Below are 19546 nucleotides of genomic sequence, written 5' to 3'. Positions count from 1 at the left end.
GAAGGAAGGATGGATGGAAGAAGGATGGAAGGAAGGATGGATGGATGGTTGGATGGAAGGAAAGAAGGATGGATGGATGGAAGGATGGAAGGATGGAAGGAAGGATGGATGGAAGGAAGGAAGGATGGAAGGATGGATGGATGGGAAGATGGATGAAAGGATGGATGGAAGGATGGAAGGAAGGAAGGATGGATGGATGGATGGATGGAAGGAAGGAAGGATGGATGGATGGATGGATGGAAGGAAGGAAAGAGGGATGGATGGATGGATGGAAGGAAGGAGGGAGCCAAGGAAGGAGAGAAGTTGGGAGAGATGCAAGGTCACCAGGAGAAGGTGATCTTGCCTAGAACAATCTTTTCTTTTGCTTATTATCTTTCTTGCCCTACCTTCTTTCCTATGAAAACCCTCCATTTTGTACAGCTCCCTTCAGAGCTCCCCTCCACCTGGTAGATGGGATGCTGCCCAATTCACAAATCATTTAATAAAGCCAATTAAGCCTTCAAATTTAGTCAGTGGAATTTGGTTTTTTGTTTTTGATGGATGGATATGAAGGTTGGCAGAATATGGCACTACAGAATATGTTTCTTTGGCATAAGGATTATTTTGAGCTGATTATTTTCAGAAATAGCAGACACAGGAGAAGGTCTGAAAACAGAGTAAAAGTATCCTTTTGTAAGGGAACTTTATAGTCACACAAGAAATGTCCATTAAGAGTGTCTCCCTCTCTGTCCCAGGAGAAAGATGACTAAATCACTAGAAACTCGTCCCTGGGGAAGGCAGGGTCTTACATCTGTATAACAAACCTTACTTTTGTTTACCGTACTTTTCCCAGTCATGGGCACCTCCCCATAACTGGCTTCCCCCACACCCTCCTCTCTTTTGTCTTTAGCTGAAGATGGTACTGACACCTTGAGTTCTAAGTCCCCATTCTCCCGTGGGTAATCTCCCACGTATGCATGAGACATACACCTTAACAAACTTGTTTGTTTTCTTCTTGTTAATCTGTTTCTTGGTCCCAGCCAAGAATTTAGGAGGGCAGAGGGAACATCGTTTTTTCCTCTCCTACAGATGGAAGGAGGGCCGGTTGAGTGGATGGGTGGTTGCAAGAAGGGAGGGAGAGAAGGAAGAGAGAGGAGAGGGATAGGCGGGTGGGTGGGTGGGTGGGTGAGTGGGTGGCATTTCCCCTTAGGAACCACTGTCTCACAGACCACCCTCACTCAAACCTGGTTTGTCTTCTGATGGAGTTCAGGATGCACTACCCCAAAATACGGCCCCTGGCCATGTTGAATATTTTAAGCTGAAGGAGTTTGAGAAAACAGAAGCAGGGAGATCCCTCGGACCTCTGCCCCCTCCCTCACCCTTCTTCCCCGTCACAGTCAGAAGACCCTCACGTACCGTCACGTGACAGTTGCCCTCCCTATACCAGGAGGGAAGAAGCATCCTTATCTCCAAAGACAAAGGGAACCAAGAAGAATCCAAATAAAGAGGACTTGCTAAGTTTCCCCCATTTACAACACTTGCCTTAACCTGTCATTTTTCCCCATGACTGTCTCCTCTTCTGCAAACACCCCCCACAGAAATACGCAAGCCTAAGTGTTCCTCTGGGTCTTTCCTGCATTGCAAAGTCTCCCATGCCACGTAGACCTTATATTGCATAAGTGTGGATGTTTTTCTCCTGTTGATCTGTCTTTGTCAGTTTACTTTTCAGACCCAGCCAGGAACCCTAGAGGGCCGAGGAAAACTTTCTACTCCCCTGCACTCCCCAGGCCTAGTCAGGAAGAGCTATGTAGCTCCTCGACACTCCGGGAAGAGCTTGCTGCTGGGATCCAAGACCCACTTGCCCTCACCTGTGCTGGTGTAGTGGATCTTCCAGCCTGTGTGGTTCCCCGACTGATCAGTGACAAAGGTGATGGTCACAGCATTGCTTTTAGTTTCAATCCTAGGGGGCAATGTTGTCTCACAAAATGGGCCATATTCCTCTTTGTTGGTTTGAATCTGAAAGCAAAAGAGGCCCTGTCACCTCTGGAGCCGCCAGAGCCAGAGGAGGTGTAGATCCAGGGAGCCGGACCTTGAGGGTGTCGTAGGGGCACTGGGTGTCCGAGTGTGTCTCCACCTCGAAGGACCCCACAAAGTCCAGGGATGCTGAACCCCTCCTCCAGCTGGATGCCATAGGTGCAACTTGAGAGTTTGGGGTATGGCTGCGGGTATTCAGGGCTGCTGAGAACCCCCGACCGGTCGGTGAAGACCTGACCTGAACACAGGGCTGAGAGAGGATGGCCACAGGGCTGTGAGCGGGTGCCAGCAGCCTGATTCTGCCCCCCTGGCTGCCCTCACTGCCCTCTGGCTCAGTCAGATTGAACACCCCACCACATGGGTGAAGGAACAATCTAGAGTTTCTTGGGCTTCCTGGATTTGGCTGAAACAGGTGGCACTCAGATGTATATCCTCCAGGATCCCCCCCACACACACCCCCAGGGGCTCCTGGGCCTGGGGAGTCCTGGGCCCAAGTCACAACTCTGGGGGTGACAAAGTGAGCGAGGTTAGACTCTGCTGAGGGGGAAGGAGACGAGGGTGTCCTTCATCCACACCTGACCCCAGCAACTCCCAAATTCATCCACCCCGGGGCTCCCACCTGCACCCAGCTGGGACCAGTCCAGCCTTCCCTGGGTCCCCACGGGGAACAGAGGGGCCTCCCCTTGTCCACTTTGCCTCTCACCCAGGGTCTGGGCACTGCCCTGGGGGTTAGTTGAGGGAAGTTCAAGTTCACACTGATCAAAAGCATGTCTGGTGCCCTCTTTCCCCACTGGGCCAGCTGGTCATGCGCTTGCAGAGTGAGCTTCTTTCTGCACCAGCCACGGGAGGCATCTGCCCAGCCCCACCCCAGGCTGCAGAAGCGTCTGAGCTGGGAGGCTTCCAGAAGTGAGGAGTCCCAGCACGGCCTGCCTTCCTCCATGGGCCTGCTCCCCACAGGGCAGAGGGAACAGCCCCTGGATGCGGGCGACCAGCCTGCCCATCGATGGCTATCTCCCTGGGCCTTTCTGCTCTGGGTCAGGCTCCCCCAGCCCAGCACACCTGGGGCATGAGTCATCCCCTGAACAGGAGCTGGTCCAAGGATGCTCCCAGCTCAGCCGCTGGGGACCCAGTGGGGGAGTAGAGAGAGACTGGTTTCCCTGTGTGAACTCAAGCAAGCCCTCATCCCTCTCTGGGCCTCAGTGCCCCATCTTCATAATGGATTGGGGGATGCTGGGCAAGGCTTTCTGGCAGAGGGGCCAGTGGCCCCACGGAGGGGGTTCCTACCAGCTAGGGTTCATCCAGGCTGTGATGAGGGGAGGGAGAGAGGGGAGGGGGCCAGAGTGCGCACAACTGCCCTCTCCCCACCGTGCCACCCAAGAGACACGAAGCAGTAGGTGGAGCCGGAAGCAGGTTTATTGTTAGGTCCACGGAGGGATGCATGGGGTGGATGAGGGGCTGCAGGTAGCAGCAATCTCGGCCCGACCCAGACCGGAGCGAGAGGTGAGGCTAGGGGCTCTGCTCTGGAAGAGAGAACAGAGAGACAGGGAGAGGCACTGGGGGAGAGACCCCGAGCCGGGGAAGGCAGGGGCAGCACTGAGGCTTGGGGCTGCCCCCTCCCTAGGGCACCCCCGGGTTTCCCATCTGGGCACCTGGCACCTGGCAGGAGCTCGGAGGGTGCGGGCAGTAGAGGCCAAAGGGGTCGGCCTGCTGGGGAGCCAGCCGCCTTGGGCACGCCCTGCCCCGACTGGGAAGTTTTGTGCAGGGAAGCCTGTGTGAGCCGGGCCTCTGTTCCCCACTCCTCCAACCTGGGAGCCCGAGGAGGGCCAGGTGGCTGTAGCAGGGGCCTGGAGCCCAGACACGGTAGGTACACAGGGGGGGCCCAACACATATGATCCAAGGGGCGGGCTGAAGACCCATGAGAGGGAGCCAAGGATGGAACGGAGGAGGGGGAGGGATTCCGGATTATGAATGGATGGACAGATGGCAGGAGGGGACCAAAGATCAAAGATGGCAGGAGGGGACAGCCTGCCAGGAGGAGTACCCAGTAGGCCAAGGTCAGTGGTCCCTCCAGACCCCTGGGCAGAGCACTTATGGCTTTGAGGAGCTGGCTGTATTCTGGGCCAAGGTGGGGGCTGGGCTGGGCACAGTGTCTGCCCCATACCTTCCCCAGCCCCGGCGCACCTGAGCGGGTGCGGCTCACCTGAGCAGGTGTGCTTGTTCCTGTGGAGGACGTAGCCCCTGCGGCAGGAGCAATAGAAGCCACCCAGGTGGTTGTGGCAGTGGTGGTCACAGGGAGGTGCCTGTCCCGGGGGCACCTGGCACTCATCGATGTCTGGGGGAGGGGCGGGTCAGGCAGGTGGTCAGAGGGGAGGAGACGAGGTGGTACTGGGGCCCGGGAGCAGACTCAGCCTCATGGCTGACCCAAGAGGTGTCTCCTCATGTCTGGAAGTGGCTGATGCCCGGCCAAGCATCGAACAGGCTGAGGCTCACTATAACCTTCTCAGAACACTTGGAGGTAGATGTCAGTACCCCCCTTTTTTCAAACGAGTGATGGCTTAAGTGTCCTGCTCAAAGTCATGCAGCTAATGGGCGACCAGCAGGAGCAACCAGCCGTCGAGCCCAGCGAGCGGGGCTATGACCCAGGTTCCAGCAAGCCCTGCTGCAGCCTCCTGAGGAGCACAGAGAGGTGGAGCCACTTGCCCGAGGTCACACAGCTGGTCCCTGCAGGAGCCCCTATCTGAAATCAAGTGTTCGGCTGGAAGCCCACGCACAGGGAGCACAGGCTGGGTGTCCTCAGCGGGGCTCAGGCCGGTGGGGCTGCACTTCCCACCCAGAGGTGGGATCACTGGGCCCTAGCCTCATGGGGGAGCGGCGGCGGGGGGGGGGTGGCGCTAGGAGAATGTCCCTGGCTCAGCACGTCCCAGCTCAGCACCCCGCACACCATGGGGCTCAGCTGGAGGGCAGGGGTCACGGCTGTTGCTGATATTTGCCCTGGGGCTGGTGTTGGACGGAGGGCTGGACTCCTCACCCGCTGGTTTGCGCCCGCTGGTTTGGCAGGAACCCAGCTTCAGGGAGGTGAGGGGACCGAAGGGAGAGCTGGCCTGGCCTAAGAAAGAGTCACCCCCGCGGGCCGATGGGCCATCTCGCGTCCCTCCGCCCGACCCCAGCCTCCTCTCGCCTCACCCTCTGCTGCGTAGAAGGCCTCAAAGCCCGTGAACGGCTTCTCGTTGGAGTAGTCGGAGCGGAAGGTGACGTCCAGGCTGGAGGCCGGCGAGTAGAAGGTGTCATTGCCGGGGGCGCGCTCCGTGTCCGTGGTCTCCTGCCCGCACAGCGTGGCCAGCACCTTGCTCCCTGAGCTCAGCTGTAGGGTTGGAGTCACGGGGAGGGAGGGCGAGACGCAAGGCCCGCACTCGCTCCCTCCCTCCCTGCCCCCAGGGGTCCCTGCCCCCCAGCCCTCCAGAGGGTCGGGGTCGTGCCCCTCCCCGCTGTCGGCACCTTGACATAGTCATACTCGCAGAGGTAGGAGAGCTCCAGGTGGAAGTGGGTGAAGTAGAGGCGCAGGCGGTAGCCGGGGGGTGCCGTCAGGGTCCAGCGCTGCTCCCGGTTGTTGGCGTACTCCCCGGGGAAGCCAGGCGATGCCAGGCGCCCAAACACGGGCTCAGGCCACTGTGGGCCGGGGAGTGTGGCTGCTGAGCCCCACAGCAAGCCCAGGAAGACCAGCAGCCTGAGGGCGGCGGCGGGGGTGGGGGGGCGGGTGAGGAGCCCTGTTCTGACCCCTCGCCCCTGCCGGGGAGACGGTGGGGGGCTCCCAATCACCTCATTGTGCACCCGTCCAGCTGACCAGGCCCGGTCTGGAGCCGCACGGCGTCTCACCTTTGGTCTGTTTGTCCAATGCCTGGCCCTGCCCCCAGCCTCCCTGACCCTGGGATTCTGGGAGTTGACCCCATGACTCCGGATTGCCCCGAGTGTCAGGTAAGGCGGGGAGGTCGCTCCGGGAGCCAGGAGCTGGACCTGAACAACACTTAGCCCCGGAATAAATCCTGGCTCCGTCCCTTACCCTTAACTTCCGTGTTCCTTCCCTCAGTGTGTAACTTCCAAGGCCAGCCGGGGTGTGGGGATGCCTCCATGACAATGATCAAGACAATGATGGCTTCTGGGGAGACTTGGGGATGCATCTATTTTTGCTCCCTCCCTCCTGCATCTACTTTTTCCCTACGCAAGATGGGAAAGAGAATTTTTAAAAACACACGTGTGCATGAGGATGGGGGATATGGGAGAGGAGGCAGCCTCACCATTTTGAAAGCTGGAAACACAGACGGACAGGTGAAAACTGCCCTCTAGAAAGCAACTCTAAGTCCCGCTGAGCAGGGAGGGACAGCCAGAAAACAGAGCACTGAGCAGACAGACTGAATGTTGACAGCCCCAGCCTTCCTCCTGATTCAACTCCTAGAACCAGGCAGCCCCCCGGGGCAGGCTTCTCCCTTGTTGCTGGACAAGTGTGGCCAGTCCAGGAGGAAAGGCCTGAGGACACTGACTTGGAAGGTTCTCCCAGGAAATGGCTCAGCCACATCCCCCGGGGTGAAAACTCAGCGGACAAGCCCCAGTCATGTGCTCAGAGCTTCCAAATAACTTTTTAGTCCCCACTCTTACATATGAGCAGAACATTCAAGGAAAACCTCAGACACAAGAGAGAGTCTTCCAAATCAGCCAACCAACCGAAGAGTACAGAAACAAAGCAGGGAGAAGAAAATACCCCAAACCAAAGTGAAATAATCATTAACATCTTCAGAGGGAAAAGAGAAGCAAAAATAAGAAGCAAGAACAGGAAAGTACTTAAAAAGAACATTCAGGGCGCCTGGGTGGCTCAGTTCTTAGGCGTCTGCCTTCGGCTCAGGTCATGATCCCAGGGTCCTGGGATCGAGTCCCGCACCGGGGTCCCTGCTCCGCGGGGAGCCTGCTTCTCCCTCTCCCACTCCCCCTGCTTGTGTTCCCTCTCTCGCTGTCTCTCTCTCCGTCAAATAAATAAATAAATAAATAAATCTTTAAAAAAATTAAAAAAAGAAAAAGAAAAAACATTCAGAGAACAAAGAATGGTTTTGGGAAATAAAAAGTGGGATAGAAATGAAAAGCTCAATCAATTATTTGGAAGATAAGATGGAAGAAATCTTCCAGAAAATAGAGCCGGAAAGAAATGAAAAACAGTAAAGATGAGAACATGAACAGATTTGTACCGTATGTCAAAGACTGAAGAAGAGGAATTCCAGACAGAGATAAAGGAAATAGAGGAGAGGAAATTATAAAGAAAAGAATGCAAAGAAATGTCCCCAAACAGAACATGAGTTTGTTGACTGAAAGTGTCCCCAGTGCCCAGAACAACAGATGAAAATAGAAGTTTACACATCATATCTCAAAAGGCTCAAGAGAAAAATGATTTTTTCTACAAACTGAGGAGAGAGAAAACAGAACAATCCGCATACAAAATATCAGGAAAAGAATTATTTTAGAGTTCCCCAAACAACACCAGAAACTAGAAGCCAGCCTCCACGATGGCCTTTAAAGATTCCCGCTTTGGGGTCCTCACACCCTTGTATGCAGTCTCCTCTCAAATGGAGTAAGGCTTGTGGGTGGGATATGGCTGAAGCGGTGTGTTACTTTGGGGCTTGGCCATATAAGACCCTGCAACTTCCATCTGTCTCTCTGGGATCCGTTGCTCTGGGAAGCCAGCCGCCATGTTGTGAGGACACTCAGCGTCCCTATGGAGAGGTCCGCATGGGGAAGAACTGAGGCCTCCTGGCAACCACTGGTGTGATTTGCTGGTTGCGTGAGGGAACCACCTGGGAAGCGAATCCTCTAGCTCCAGTTAAGGTCAGGTGATTGCAGCCCTGGCCTACAGCTTTACTGCAACCTACGAATGACTCTAGGCTGGATCAACTAGCTAAGCCACTTCCCAAATCCTGACCCACAGAAAAGACATCACTCTGCTATGTTTGGGCAAATCTTCAACACAGCAATAGACAATCTATAAAAATGGAAAAGAGCAAATGCCAAAATGCTAAAGGAAGATGATTTCCAACATAGAATTCTATACCCATCCAAATTCTATACCCACCAATTAAGCACGAAGATGGAACAAAGATGGGTGTCAGAGTTGTAAAACTTTGCATCCCCTGTCCCCTTCCTCAGAAAGTTACTATAGAATATGGTTCACCCAGACAAGGGAGTAAACCAAGAAACGAAGGTATGGAAGTCCAAGAAACAAGACTTCTGATGGGGAGTTCCACTGGGGGTAGTCAGAATGCTCAGGACAGAACACTCGTAGAGTCTAGAGATTTAAAAAAACTTTTTCCGTAGTTTTTGTTTCTTAAATGAGAGTGTTATATACTTTCTGGTATAAATCATAATGGAGAAATGTATATTATGTAGATTAATATTTCCTATTAGTGAAATCTCCAATTCAGTGTGATCGTGAATTAACTATGAGTTATAATGTGCTGGATACTAGGATCTCATAACCAAAAAATTGATTAGCATTCTGTCCAGATCCTCATGACATGTATTGAGTCCAGAGACCTTAAAAAAGAAAAAAAAAAAAAAAGCTTTCAAGATTTGGTAAAAAGTTCGAGGCTAAACTGGTGTGATGAATTTATTACAAATTAAGCAAATGCGAAACACCTCCAGGGACAAGCAGCAGCTGGACGGGGGATAGTCTCGACTCCCGGCTGAGAGCGGTGTTTACAGAGATGTGACGGCGTCGACACTGAACATGGCCCTGACCGAGGTGATCATTTCGTTGTTGAGAGTGCTGTTGGGTCAGGGAAGGAAAGAACTAAATCCTCAGCTTCCCTAAGTGGCAAGTCAACAGATTATGACCGAAACCGACAAGCTAAAACGCGGTAATACAAGAGGATACAGACGTGCAGGTCAATACCAGAACCACCAGCTGGGAGAGGTACACGTGGCTGGCTCTGCAGGAAGCCAAGTGGCTGAGGAGGGCCGCCATTTTCCTTCTAATGATCCACCTGCAACTACTGGAATCCTTAAACCGGGGCAGCGCTAGTTGTGATAAATAACTTCCAAACTCTAGGCAGGGGGGCGCCTGGCTGTCCCAGTAGGTAGAGCACGCGACTCTTGATCTTGGGGTCGTGAGTTGGAGCCCCGTGTTGGGCATAAAGCTTACTTAAAATAACAACACAAAACCCAGAAAGGTCTAGACAGGATCAATTTTATCCTCGATGCCACAGGCGGGGCCTGTTCATGACCCTTTCCGGGATTTCTGGGACCTCGGGGCTCGGGTCACGCCTGCTCCGAATGCCCCGCTTCTGCTTCAGGCCATCAGTCCGTGTCTCCATCCTGTCTGTCTAGATGTGGGGTCCAGCGCTAGTCCTTTTAACATGCTAAACTTAACTTTACTAAAAGTTGGGGAAGTGGAAGGATTTACACAGAGACAGCCTCAACGTCCAGGTCAGGCATCCTTGTTTCCCCAACGACCCCACCCTTTCAACAACTTGGGGCCTCCTCTTCCCTTCCTGTGCCCCGACGGGCAGTCCTGATTCCCACTAAGCTGCACAAGCACTGCATGACCAACGCTGCTTAACGGAGCGTGTCACAGGTGAGGACCAGCGCTCCCAGAGACTTGACAGACAAGGCAAGCAAGCCAGGAGCTGTGAGCGGCTCAACGCCACAGTCAATGGGGACGCAGTTGAGATTCAGACTCAGGCCCAGAGCCCCTGCCAGCAGCATTCCTGGGGTCACCCTGGGGATGGACCTTCCTGGAGCTTGGTAAGATGAGCTGGAGGAGAAGAGTGGACGTCTGGTGATGTCCCTGTTGGGGCCCAAGGATGCTTGGGCTGAGCTGCAGAGGAGGCACGCAGGGCAGGTCGAGTGGAGTGGCTCTCCGAAGGCCGGCTGTCTGGTGTCCTCCACCGTGTGCTTACTAGGTGTGTGGCCTTGGGCATGTCATCTACCTTCCTCACGAGCAGCTATAAGGTTTAAGGAAGGAGACCTGGGTTGGGTAAGGGCCTCATAAGTAGCCACCACGTCTTCCTTTAACGGACACTCTGCCGTGTGGCCCACACATCATGACCCCACCTTGTCTCCCTAGGAGTGGGGAGACCTGGGGAAACAATGTTCACCCCCAAGCCTGGGTGTAAGATTCTTCTAGAGTTGGGGGGTGGTGGAATGAAGTTAACTTGCAATTACACGCCAGAAGGTGCTCCAAGTCCAGTGAGGGGCTGGGGGTGGGGTGTGTGGAGCCCACAGCGGGCAAGTGACCTCCCTGATGCCACTCAAGAAGTGGGCTGTGCAGCTGGAGGCTCGTTCCCCACCCCCATGATGACTGCAGTTCCAGGCGCCCTGGAAACTATCAGGTCCAAGGTAGCTGCGCAGGGCAGGTGCAGGTCGGGGCTGTTCTAGCACCCCACCTCCCTACCGGGGCCACTCCCTTGTCCCCTCCCTGCCAAGTCTTCCAGATCAGCCCATCCTCTGGCAGTGCTTCTGTCCACGGTGGAGAAAGGGGTTGGTGAGGTCAGCTTTTCTAGAGAACAGGGCCCTTTCCTGCAGACCCTGAGGCAGGAGTGGGCTGGAGGCCCCCTTCCCCAACCTGCACCCCGTTATGGTGGCTCTTCTCCTCCCAGGAGGGCCTCAGTCCTGGTTGTTGGGAAGGGTGAGGTGCCTGGGGCAGAGGATGGAGGTTCAGGACCTTGGAGAGGGGACAGTCCTGTGCCCAGGGAGTCCTGGTACAGCCACCCACACACACCTGCTTTCTCAACCTCTCAACACTTGGGGGGTACTTCTGAGAATTTACCAGAGCACGCTCCTGGGTTGGCAGGCAGGATTTGAACCTAAGTCTGAATCCTGAGCCAAGTCAGGGCACCTGATGTGCTTAAAACAGGCCCAAGTAACTGGACCCCAACCACGCACCAGCCAGCCACCTCTGGAGTCCCATCCAGCATCGCCCTGAACCCCCAGGATGGGACCTGACAACCCTGTGAGTGACCTGAATTCTTCTGAGACAACAAAGCCCCTGAGTGACCCCACCATGATCTTCTCAACCCCACAGCCCTTGCCCCAGGGGTCTGTGACCTCCACCCTCTGTGGGGCTTGGTGAAGGAATGACTACGGCAGTGTCTTGGTGCGGATTTGGGTCCGGTCTGGTAACTGCTGTGTCCCCTGGTGCCAGAGGTCAAGGGGCCAGTCCCAGGTGACACAGAACGGCCAGGTCTGCCTATTCACTGACACGTGGCGGATACCTGGAGGCCAGACGCTGAGGTCAGCTCCAAGCCCAATACACAGGCACGCCCAACACTGGCTGATGTGGCACCTGCCTGGGCCCATTCAAGGTCTGGGGACACACGATTCGGAATTTGTTATAAATACACGTGTTTGGTGAGTGAGGGCGACAGAAGGTGGAGAAGGTGCTGTACACAGCTGGTAGAGGCTTGGAGGCTGGACGCCACATCGACAGAGAGACAGTCCGCCCAGCAGGGCAGCCCGGGCAGCATTCTGGGGCCTGTAACACTTGCTTGGTGGGCACACCGGCGGGGCGGGGGGTGGGGGGTCTCGTCCAGGGCTTGTCGCGCCCAGGCGCCCTGGAGGCTCCCTGGCCTGAGGTCCTGGGCGGCGTGGGCAGGGGCGCCTGGGCTCAGCTCACATCATTCAGGGCCTGGTGGGGACAGAAGGCCTCGTCAGGAGGATGCTGGGTCACGTGGGGGCTCGGGAGGCCCCGAGTTCCCTTGGTTGTGGCCCCGGCCGGCAGGCGGCTCACCTTGCGCGCAAACTCGGGCAGGACAAAGGCGGCCTGGTGCACATCTGAGTTGTAGTACTTCAGCTGCATCTGCTCCACCTGCTTCTGTGTCAGAGGCTGCACGGGCTTCCGGAAGTCGGTGCTCTGGGGACAGGGGAGGCGGGCATCAGGGGATGCGGGCATCAGGGAAGTGCTTTCAGTGCCCGCCTGCCCCCCTTTCCGGCCCCCAGGAGGGCACGCAGCTCACGGGATTTTTGCTGCACAGCATGAAGCCTATCTGGCCGCTGGGGTAGGTGGGGATGGTGCAGTACGCATAGGCCACCACGGGGAACAGCGACTTGCAGAACTGCCGCATCTGCTTGATGAGGTCCAGGTGCAGCCACTGACACTCGCCTGTGCGGGGAGAAGAGGGGTATCAGCCCCAGCTGGCAGGCCGGCCAGCCGCCCCCACCCCTACTCCCATGCTGGAAGCCTGCCCTGCCTGCCCACCCCCCGCAGTCCCCCGCGCTGGCCTGCTCACCCTGGCAGCAGAGGACGCCATTGTCCTTGAGGGCCGTCTTCATGAGCTGGTAATAGGACTCCTTGAAGAGACTCTCTGCAGGGCCTGCACCGGCGGCACAAGGGACAGTGAACACTCTGGCTGAGGCCTCCCGACCCGGCTCTGCGGGGGAGCAAGCACCGCTGCTGCCCCGCTACAGATCCACACAGCTGCCAAGGGGGCCAGGCCAGGATTTGAACCCCGGTCTGCGGATCCAGAAACCAACCACAAAGACGGTGCTTTCGAGGAGCACAGGGATCCACTGTCCCAGTGGATCCGTTATCTGAGGGGGCTCCATGTTTCCATCCCATTCCTTGGTGGGGGCTCCTCATTGCCACTGTGTCAGGGGACTCTGCACCCTGGGCCTTGGGTTGAGACTAGGTCCCACCCCTCGCCCCGATGCTGGCCTGTTAAAAGCAGAGAGGAGACTGAAGAGGAAGCTGGGGCCTCCGTGGGCCAAGGCCAGAGCCCTGCTCTCCTCCAGGCCCCCAGCCAACTCGTACTTTGGGCAGCAGCACCCTCCCGCTCCTCTGCTGAGCCAGGTCGGGGCGGGGCGGGGAGCGACCAAGAAGGGCAGGGTGCAGCCTTGCTCTGGGCCCCTCTGTGCTCCGCTCTGCAAATCAGCTGTGGGCCCAGCGGGAAGGCTGGCCTCTGGACGGTGGCTGCCCGGGGACCCAAGGCCCACGCCTCGCTTACCCATGGGGTCTGAGGAGTCAGTGATGATAACATCGAAGGCATCCTGGTTCTGTTTCATGAACTCAAAACCATCGCCCACGTGTAGGGTCAGTTTGGAGCTGGAGTAGCCCACGGCCATGCCCGGCAGGAACTTCTTAGAGACCTGGATGACGTCCTGGGGAGGGAGGAGGGACCCGGCTGGGCCGTAGGGGTTGAGGGCCCTCCAGCCCTCCCTCTAATACTCTGGTCACTTGGGCAAGCCATTCGTTTTGTGGGAACCCGGTACTCTGCTGCCTCGCCTTCCATCATGGAGGGCTGGCTCCTGCCTGCTCCTCAGCCCACACCTCATCATCCCCGGACCAAACCGTCCCATCCGAGTGACTTTCTTGCTGGGTCAGAGGAAGGGGAGTCCAGCCTCCACCAAGAGGACTTCCCCTGCCTCCACATGGCCAGCTGCTTCTCATCCAGGCCTCAGCTGAAACCCATCTCCTTGAGGCAAGCACTGGCCAGCCTTCACCCAAGCTCTGAGCCTGCTTTTTCCTTTCATGCCCTGCGCCGGCCGTGCCTTCATCAGGGCTTCTCCTCACTAGAATATCAACTTCAAGGGGGGGCAGGGACTGGACCTGTCCGTTCACCACTCTACCACCAGCAACTAGGTCATTGGCTGCCACGTAAAAGATGCTCATTAAAAACGTGCCGAGCATCAAGTGTAGACACACAAGTAGTTGCAATGCTCCTGGGTCTTGCCTGGGACTTGACTTAAAAACCAGCTTAGTCTTACTAAGAACCAGCATCTTGGCACATCCACTACGTGCCAGGCCCTTTGCTACCCAGTTTTCCTACCGAATCCTCCCAACACGTTTTTGAGATGCACAAAGAGGCCAAGCAACGGTGAGTGACTCGCCCAAGGGTATATACAGCCAATTCAGGGCGGAACTGGGATTCGAACCCAGAGCCCGGCGCTGCACTCACCTCATCGATCTCACACTGGACCACAGACTCCACGGAGGAATGCTTCAACACCTCCCGCAGGACACCTCCGTCCCCACCCCCGATGATCAGCACCTAGGAGGGGCAGGATCATTCAGAAGCACAGCCCCGAGCCTGAGCACTGGCCCCGTCAAAGAGGCTGCAGCAGGACTCAGGGGGCCCGGGCCCGCATGGGGCAGATGCACTCACACAACACCATCCCAACAGGGTAGGTTTCTCAACTCCTCAGATGCACAGACAGACCTCATTACTTCATTTGCTACTCTCAGAAATGCTTTCCCGCCTCAGGAACCTGTCACGAGGTGTCCCCTTTTCCTGGAAACTCCTCCCGGCTGCTCCTTCTTATGAAGCAGGCCTCAGCCAGAACTGTTTGCTCCTCAGAGGCTGTGGCAGCCCCCACCCCTTGGGCCACTCGCCCCACTTACTTCCCTGGTTCTTGCTAGCACTTTCTGACAACCATTTAGGAAGCACCTGGGCTGAGCATGGGCACAGCTGGAGCCTCCTGCACTGTTCTGCGGGGCACTGAGCAGTGGGCTTCCTAGCTCTGGGCTCGGGGCTGAACCCTGGCTGGAGCGGTGATACCTTGCGTGGGTTTGGGTGGCTGCAGAGGGGCAGGTTGGCTATCATCTCCTGGTAGGAGAACTCGTCCCTCTCCGTGCACTGGATGACGCCGTCCAACACCAGCACGTTGCCGTAGCTCTTACTGAAGGCAGGAGTGACAGTCAGGGACCTGGGTCCCCTGGAGTGGGGGCAGTGCGCTCCCACTCGCCCCGGGTGAGAAGAATCTCCCCCAGCCTGCCAAGGGGTCCAGGGGTGAGTGCTGGGGGTGACACGTGGCGAGGATGGGCAGGCAGGCCCGCCGGGTGGGGGGTGGGGGTGGACTCAGGGTCCCGGCTCTGACGTGTCCGGGGCTGACACGTGGAGCTCGGCGCGTGGGGCCGGCGCAGACTCCGGCTCCCTCCCCGCCCAAGAAGACCGCCCGAAACGCCGGCCCCCTGCCCAGGGAGACGGGATGTAGGGTGCGGAGGGGGTCTCGGGAGGGGAGGGGCCTAGTTCCCCAGAACTTCTGACAGTTTTGCAGGGGGTGGGGCGGGGGCAGAGACGGCCCGGCGGGGGGGAGGGCGTCCGGAGGTAAAGGGCGCAAGACAGGGGTCCGGCAGGAAGAGGGGCGGCCGGGGCCGAGGCCGGGGCAGGAGGAGCCCCGGCTGGCTCTGGGGAGGCGGGCAGCGGGCGGTCCGGGCTGAGGGCCGCCTCACGCTCGGGGGCGCGGGCCCGGGCCGAAGGTGGTACCTGCGGAAGACAAGGATATCCTGGTACCGCGAGCGCTGATGGTGTAGCAGCTGCTCCACCTGCAGCGACAGGGCCTGGCCGGGCCACAGGCTGCACGTCTCGCGGAACCAGCCCTCGTGGATGTCAGCGGGGCCGAAGGCGGCAGGGCCGTCGGGGCCGGGCTCCATGGCGGGCGGGCGGGCGGGCGGCGCGGGGCGCGGGCCCGGGACTGCAGGCCGCGCGGAGCCGCAGCACAACGGGACCAGCTCCGCCCGCCGCCGAGCCGCAACCTAACGCGGCCGGCGGGGCGGGGCCCACTGGTGGGGGCGGGACCCAACCCCACCAATGGAGACGCGAGCGCGGGCGCGCGGCGACCCCCGAGGCCCCGCCCCCGCCGGCAGTCAGAGCGCGCTTATTGGCCGCCGGTCCAGAGCGCGGTGCCCAGTGGCTGCGGCGGACCGTCTGTCGGCGGCAGCAGGGTAGTGCGGCTCGCTCCGAGGGGCCACGTGGGGGCCGGGGCCGGGCTGCCGGGCCCGGGTTCCGGCTCGGGGCGGGCCGGGTCGGCGGAGGGGATCCGGCTCCGTCCCTGTGCCCCGCGTTGGCCGGGCGGAACAGCCCCCGGGGCCCTGCCCCGTTTCTGGGGGCCGGGAGGCGCCGAGGGCCGCAGAGAGGTAGCGAGGGGGCTGCTCGGCGCGGACTTTCCGAGCGCTGGGACAAGCGGGCCGCCAGCTGGAGCCTTCGGGCTGCAGAACCCGGAGCAGGGGGCTACACTGTCGGGCGCAGAGTTACGTTGTTGCGCCGGGACGGTGGGGTAGAATGTTATCTCTCGCCGCGTCCCCAAATGTGGCTCCTGGTTGGACTTGAACGGAGCGTGTGGCTCGTCGGGGGCTCACTGAGGGTTTTTATTTACTTGAAAAGGACCAGCACAGCTCCCTGACTTTAGGGAGATCTTGCCATTTTCTTTCGATTCTCCGATCCGTGAGCCGTGCGGCTGCTAGATAAGGAGTTCTTTTCTAAGCGAGTTTCTAAATTTACCAGCAGTGCCCCGGAAGAGGCCAACACATGCATATTCAGCACCAAATAAGACTGGCACGCGGTTTTTTTTTTTTTTTTTTTTTTAAACAAACGGCTTTGCTCTTTGAAGGGTGGGCGGGGACGTGCTGTTTTTAGAAAAATGTCAAGGAAATTCTCTGAATCACATTAAGCATGCTAATTACCAAATATTAAATGCTAATTGCTCTACACGCATAGTTCTTCGCATGCCAGGGAAGGGAGATGAAACTGGTATAAGCTACTGGGGACATGACAGGGATGTTTTTTGACTGACGTTCTGCAGCCTCCACTTGGAGGTGGGAAGCATATTCTCTGTAACCTCAGATGAATAACAGACTAGTGTTTATCAGTGCAAGCCTCAAGGCTTACAGCAACAATGTGTCTTGGTTGATTTTAAGCTCCTTTTCGAGGGAAGGTGAGCCAAGACAATAGAAGAATTGCTCGGAGATGTCTCATAGGGAGCTGCTGCGAGACCCGAGGTCATTCAGGTAAGATACAGGCCACCCCTCTGTCCAGCTACTGCAGGCTTGCCTGGGTTCAGCCCTGTACTTCCTCCACCAAGACATTTACACCTCTGAGCTGTGATTGCCTGTTCACTTGTGTCCCCTGAACCAGACTGTAAGCTCCATGAGACTAGGGATGGTGTCCGTAGCCGGCTGAGTTGACGCTGGAGGCTCGGGCGCTGGTCCAGGCACCTCATAGTCAGCTGTCTTGGCCGCCTTCCAGGGATTGCACAGCCGAGACCAGACAGGGGCCCTGGCATTCCAGGGGCACTGCAAGGTGGGGGTGGGGACAGTGGAAGATCAAGTCCATCCATCCCATTCCTCCCACAAGCTGAACAAAGCTGCTCCAGCACGTATATCCTCAGCGGAGAAGGACCATAAATGACACCTCTTGCCCTCCTGTAGAGGAGGTGAAACCACAGTTTTGGCCTCAATACCAACAGTGAATGGGATTTCTGGGATGGTGTGTATAAGCAGTAGCTCAGACCTTCCCAGTCCAAAGAAAACAAAGGCCCTGATTAAAGTGCAGGCAGAAAAGTCCCTAGATGTCCAGGGCCATGATCCCATAAATGTCACTCAGCTTCGGATCACAAGGAGCAAAGGCGGTGGTTCAGCCAGAAGTAGCTAGCTAGCACAACACTGCCCGGTTACATTCACAACTGATGCGGAGCATCAGGGTGCAGAAAACCAAGGTACAGGATGAAACGTTTCCTTGAATTCAGACCCACGCGCATTTAAGATTCAGTGGGAAAGCACTACTGTCTAGTGGGTCAACTATCCCACCCTGTTAAGGTGTCAATGATTTATCCACCGGGAGAGGGGAGAGGCGGGCGAAGGCCTGCTGTCCAAGGCAGAGGCTGCGGTGTGTGTCTGTCACTGAGAGACATTCAGCAGTTCGCACCTGAGTCTTGTTGCAGGCACTGTGTTCAGCCCGGGCAGATGGTGCTGGCCGTGAGTGAGAATGAATTTGGCCACGGCGTGGGATTACTTGGTTGAAAATGTTTCTGGCAAGCTGACTAAGGTACCACCAACGGCACTGTGCCTCCCGGAGCAAAGAGCCCTTCTCCTCATCAATTCTCTCTCCACCCCCAAGCCCGCCGGCCCTGCCACACCCTCTCGCGGGGCACAGCAGCCGTCCTCCACGGCCAATCGGACTGACACACGGCCCTCGGGACACTCACCCATCCTCCCAGGGCCCTGGGGATCCAAGTGCTCCCCCCATGGCCTTAAACTCCAGGGAACGGAACTACAGCTGTTCCCCAAACATCCCCAAGGCTCTCATCTCCATCCCGTGGCTCGTAGTCCTGGACTTCTGGTTTTGGGGACCAGTAAAATTTCAAAAACACATTTGGGGACTGACATCCGTTTGCCGACTCTTTCTTTTGCAAGGAAGGACGTTTACAAAGACCTCAACTAGTACTGTCTACGGTCCCCATCTTTTTATAAAACAAACACAAAACATTGCCACAAAGACAAAACTACTAAGGGTCATTTCCAAGTAAAGGACCAAGGAATCATCTTATTTCTCTAAGAAACTTAATATACTGTTTTTGTTCCCATGGTGAGCCCGCCTGGCCCACTCCGCAAGGCCTGGGGCGCACTGCCCTGCTTATCCAGTGGTTCTCAGACTTCAGCCGACAGGGGAATCATCTGGAGAGCTTGCTGCGCCCAGCTTCCTAGGCCACTGGCCCTCCCTCCTGATTGGCAGGTATGGGGTGGAGCCCGGGGTTCTGCTCCCTGCAGGTCTCTGGCAGAAGTCCACACTTTGGAGCAGCACTAATTACAAGGTTCTCTGGATTTTCTCCCCTACTCTTCAAGGTCCACACCAAATGTACCCTTCATGAAGCCTCCTCAGGCCATCCTCAGTAGAAAATCATTTCTCGCTCTTAAAAATTCCCATCTGTCCACCCTTTTTTTTTTTTTAAGCAGAGACTCCACCATGTTGGGGCAGACTACTTATTGTGCCTCTGTGTCTGCTCTTTCCCAGCTCTGTACCAGAACCTTGGACTTTTGGGGGCCTGTGGACACTGAAATGGCTTTCCCAGTAGCCTCTGCTGTGGCATGTGACTATGTGCTGGCCAGTGGGAAGTGGACACAGGCCGTTATCTTTTTCAAGGGAGACTGGGTGTGCATCTCTTCCCTTCCTTCCAGCTGAATGGAATGCAGATGTGATGGACGGAGCCGGGCCGGTTGCCCAGCCCGTGAGGTGGAAGCCCTGGGTTCCAGTCGAGGGCGGGAGACCCACAAGTAAGGGCCAGACTGAGAACTGCCAGTTGCTGCACTAAGCTCCGGACTAACTGGGACTGAAGAGAGAGAGGAAAAAAACCTCTGTTTTGCTAAGTCACCGAGAGTCTGGCTTTTCTGTCAGTTGCAACCATTCTAGTCCCAACTAGTCCAAACTTCAGCCCATCTGGGGCCTGGGCTGTTCTCTGCTGTTCTGCTTGACTAACTGCTCTCCGGCAGCGATGTCTGGGCTCATGGCCCCTCAGGGTACTGCACACAGCCAGCCCTCCCAATAATCTGTGAGAAAAACTCCTAAGAAAATAGGCTCCTTAAGTATCTGTGAAAACAAAAATAATGGTATTTTGTGCTTTCTGGATTTAATAGCCCATCCCAGGACTAAAATCATACGGAATTCTGAAGAAATTCATTGCTACATTATTAATACAAAAATGGAAATCTAAACGTTCAAAAATGGTGAGCTAGAAGGAATTTTGGAATGAGAAAAAATAAAAACTTTCTAAGTGTGAAAAACTGTAGAAA

General features: G+C 56.7%; 2 protein-coding genes and 1 long non-coding RNA gene across 3 annotated transcripts in view; 1 reads left to right on the top strand and 2 right to left on the bottom strand.

The window, feature by feature from the left end:
- MASP2 (MBL associated serine protease 2) overlaps window positions 1–5898 on the bottom strand; it is a 13823-nt gene extending 7925 nt beyond the window's left edge. Inside the window, 7 exon segments of the mRNA XM_073903355.1 lie at window positions 1848–1995; window positions 2069–2138; window positions 2140–2263; window positions 4214–4345; window positions 5197–5374; window positions 5509–5737; window positions 5830–5898. Coding sequence (XP_073759456.1) covers window positions 1848–1995; window positions 2069–2138; window positions 2140–2263; window positions 4214–4345; window positions 5197–5374; window positions 5509–5737; window positions 5830–5834 — 886 coding nt within the window. The 5' untranslated portion in view covers window positions 5835–5898.
- Window positions 5899–11374: 5476 nt separating this feature from the next.
- Window positions 11375–15444, bottom strand: SRM (spermidine synthase). Its single transcript, XM_025856951.2, has 8 exons — window positions 15249–15444; window positions 14541–14661; window positions 13941–14033; window positions 12990–13143; window positions 12276–12359; window positions 12003–12148; window positions 11777–11899; window positions 11375–11674 (listed from the first exon to the last, which is right to left on the bottom strand). Exons 1-8 carry the CDS (start codon window positions 15413–15415, stop codon window positions 11654–11656), a joined length of 909 nt encoding a protein of 302 aa, XP_025712736.1. The 5' UTR covers window positions 15416–15444; the 3' UTR covers window positions 11375–11653.
- Window positions 15445–15736: 292 nt separating this feature from the next.
- Window positions 15737–19537, top strand: LOC141374460 (uncharacterized). Its single transcript, XR_012381370.1, has 2 exons — window positions 15737–16768; window positions 17701–19537. It is a non-coding gene; the product is annotated as an uncharacterized lncRNA (long non-coding RNA).
- The last annotated feature ends 9 nt before the right edge of the window (window positions 19538–19546 follow it).

Source organism: Callorhinus ursinus, unplaced genomic scaffold, assembly GCF_003265705.2.
Source record: "Callorhinus ursinus isolate GAN/ISIS: 27379988/994484 unplaced genomic scaffold, GSC_fseal_2.0 scaffold18, whole genome shotgun sequence".
NCBI lineage: Eukaryota > Metazoa > Chordata > Mammalia > Carnivora > Otariidae > Callorhinus > Callorhinus ursinus.
The sequence above is the reverse complement of the archived record's forward strand: the minus strand, read 5'-3'. Positions and strand labels throughout refer to the sequence as shown.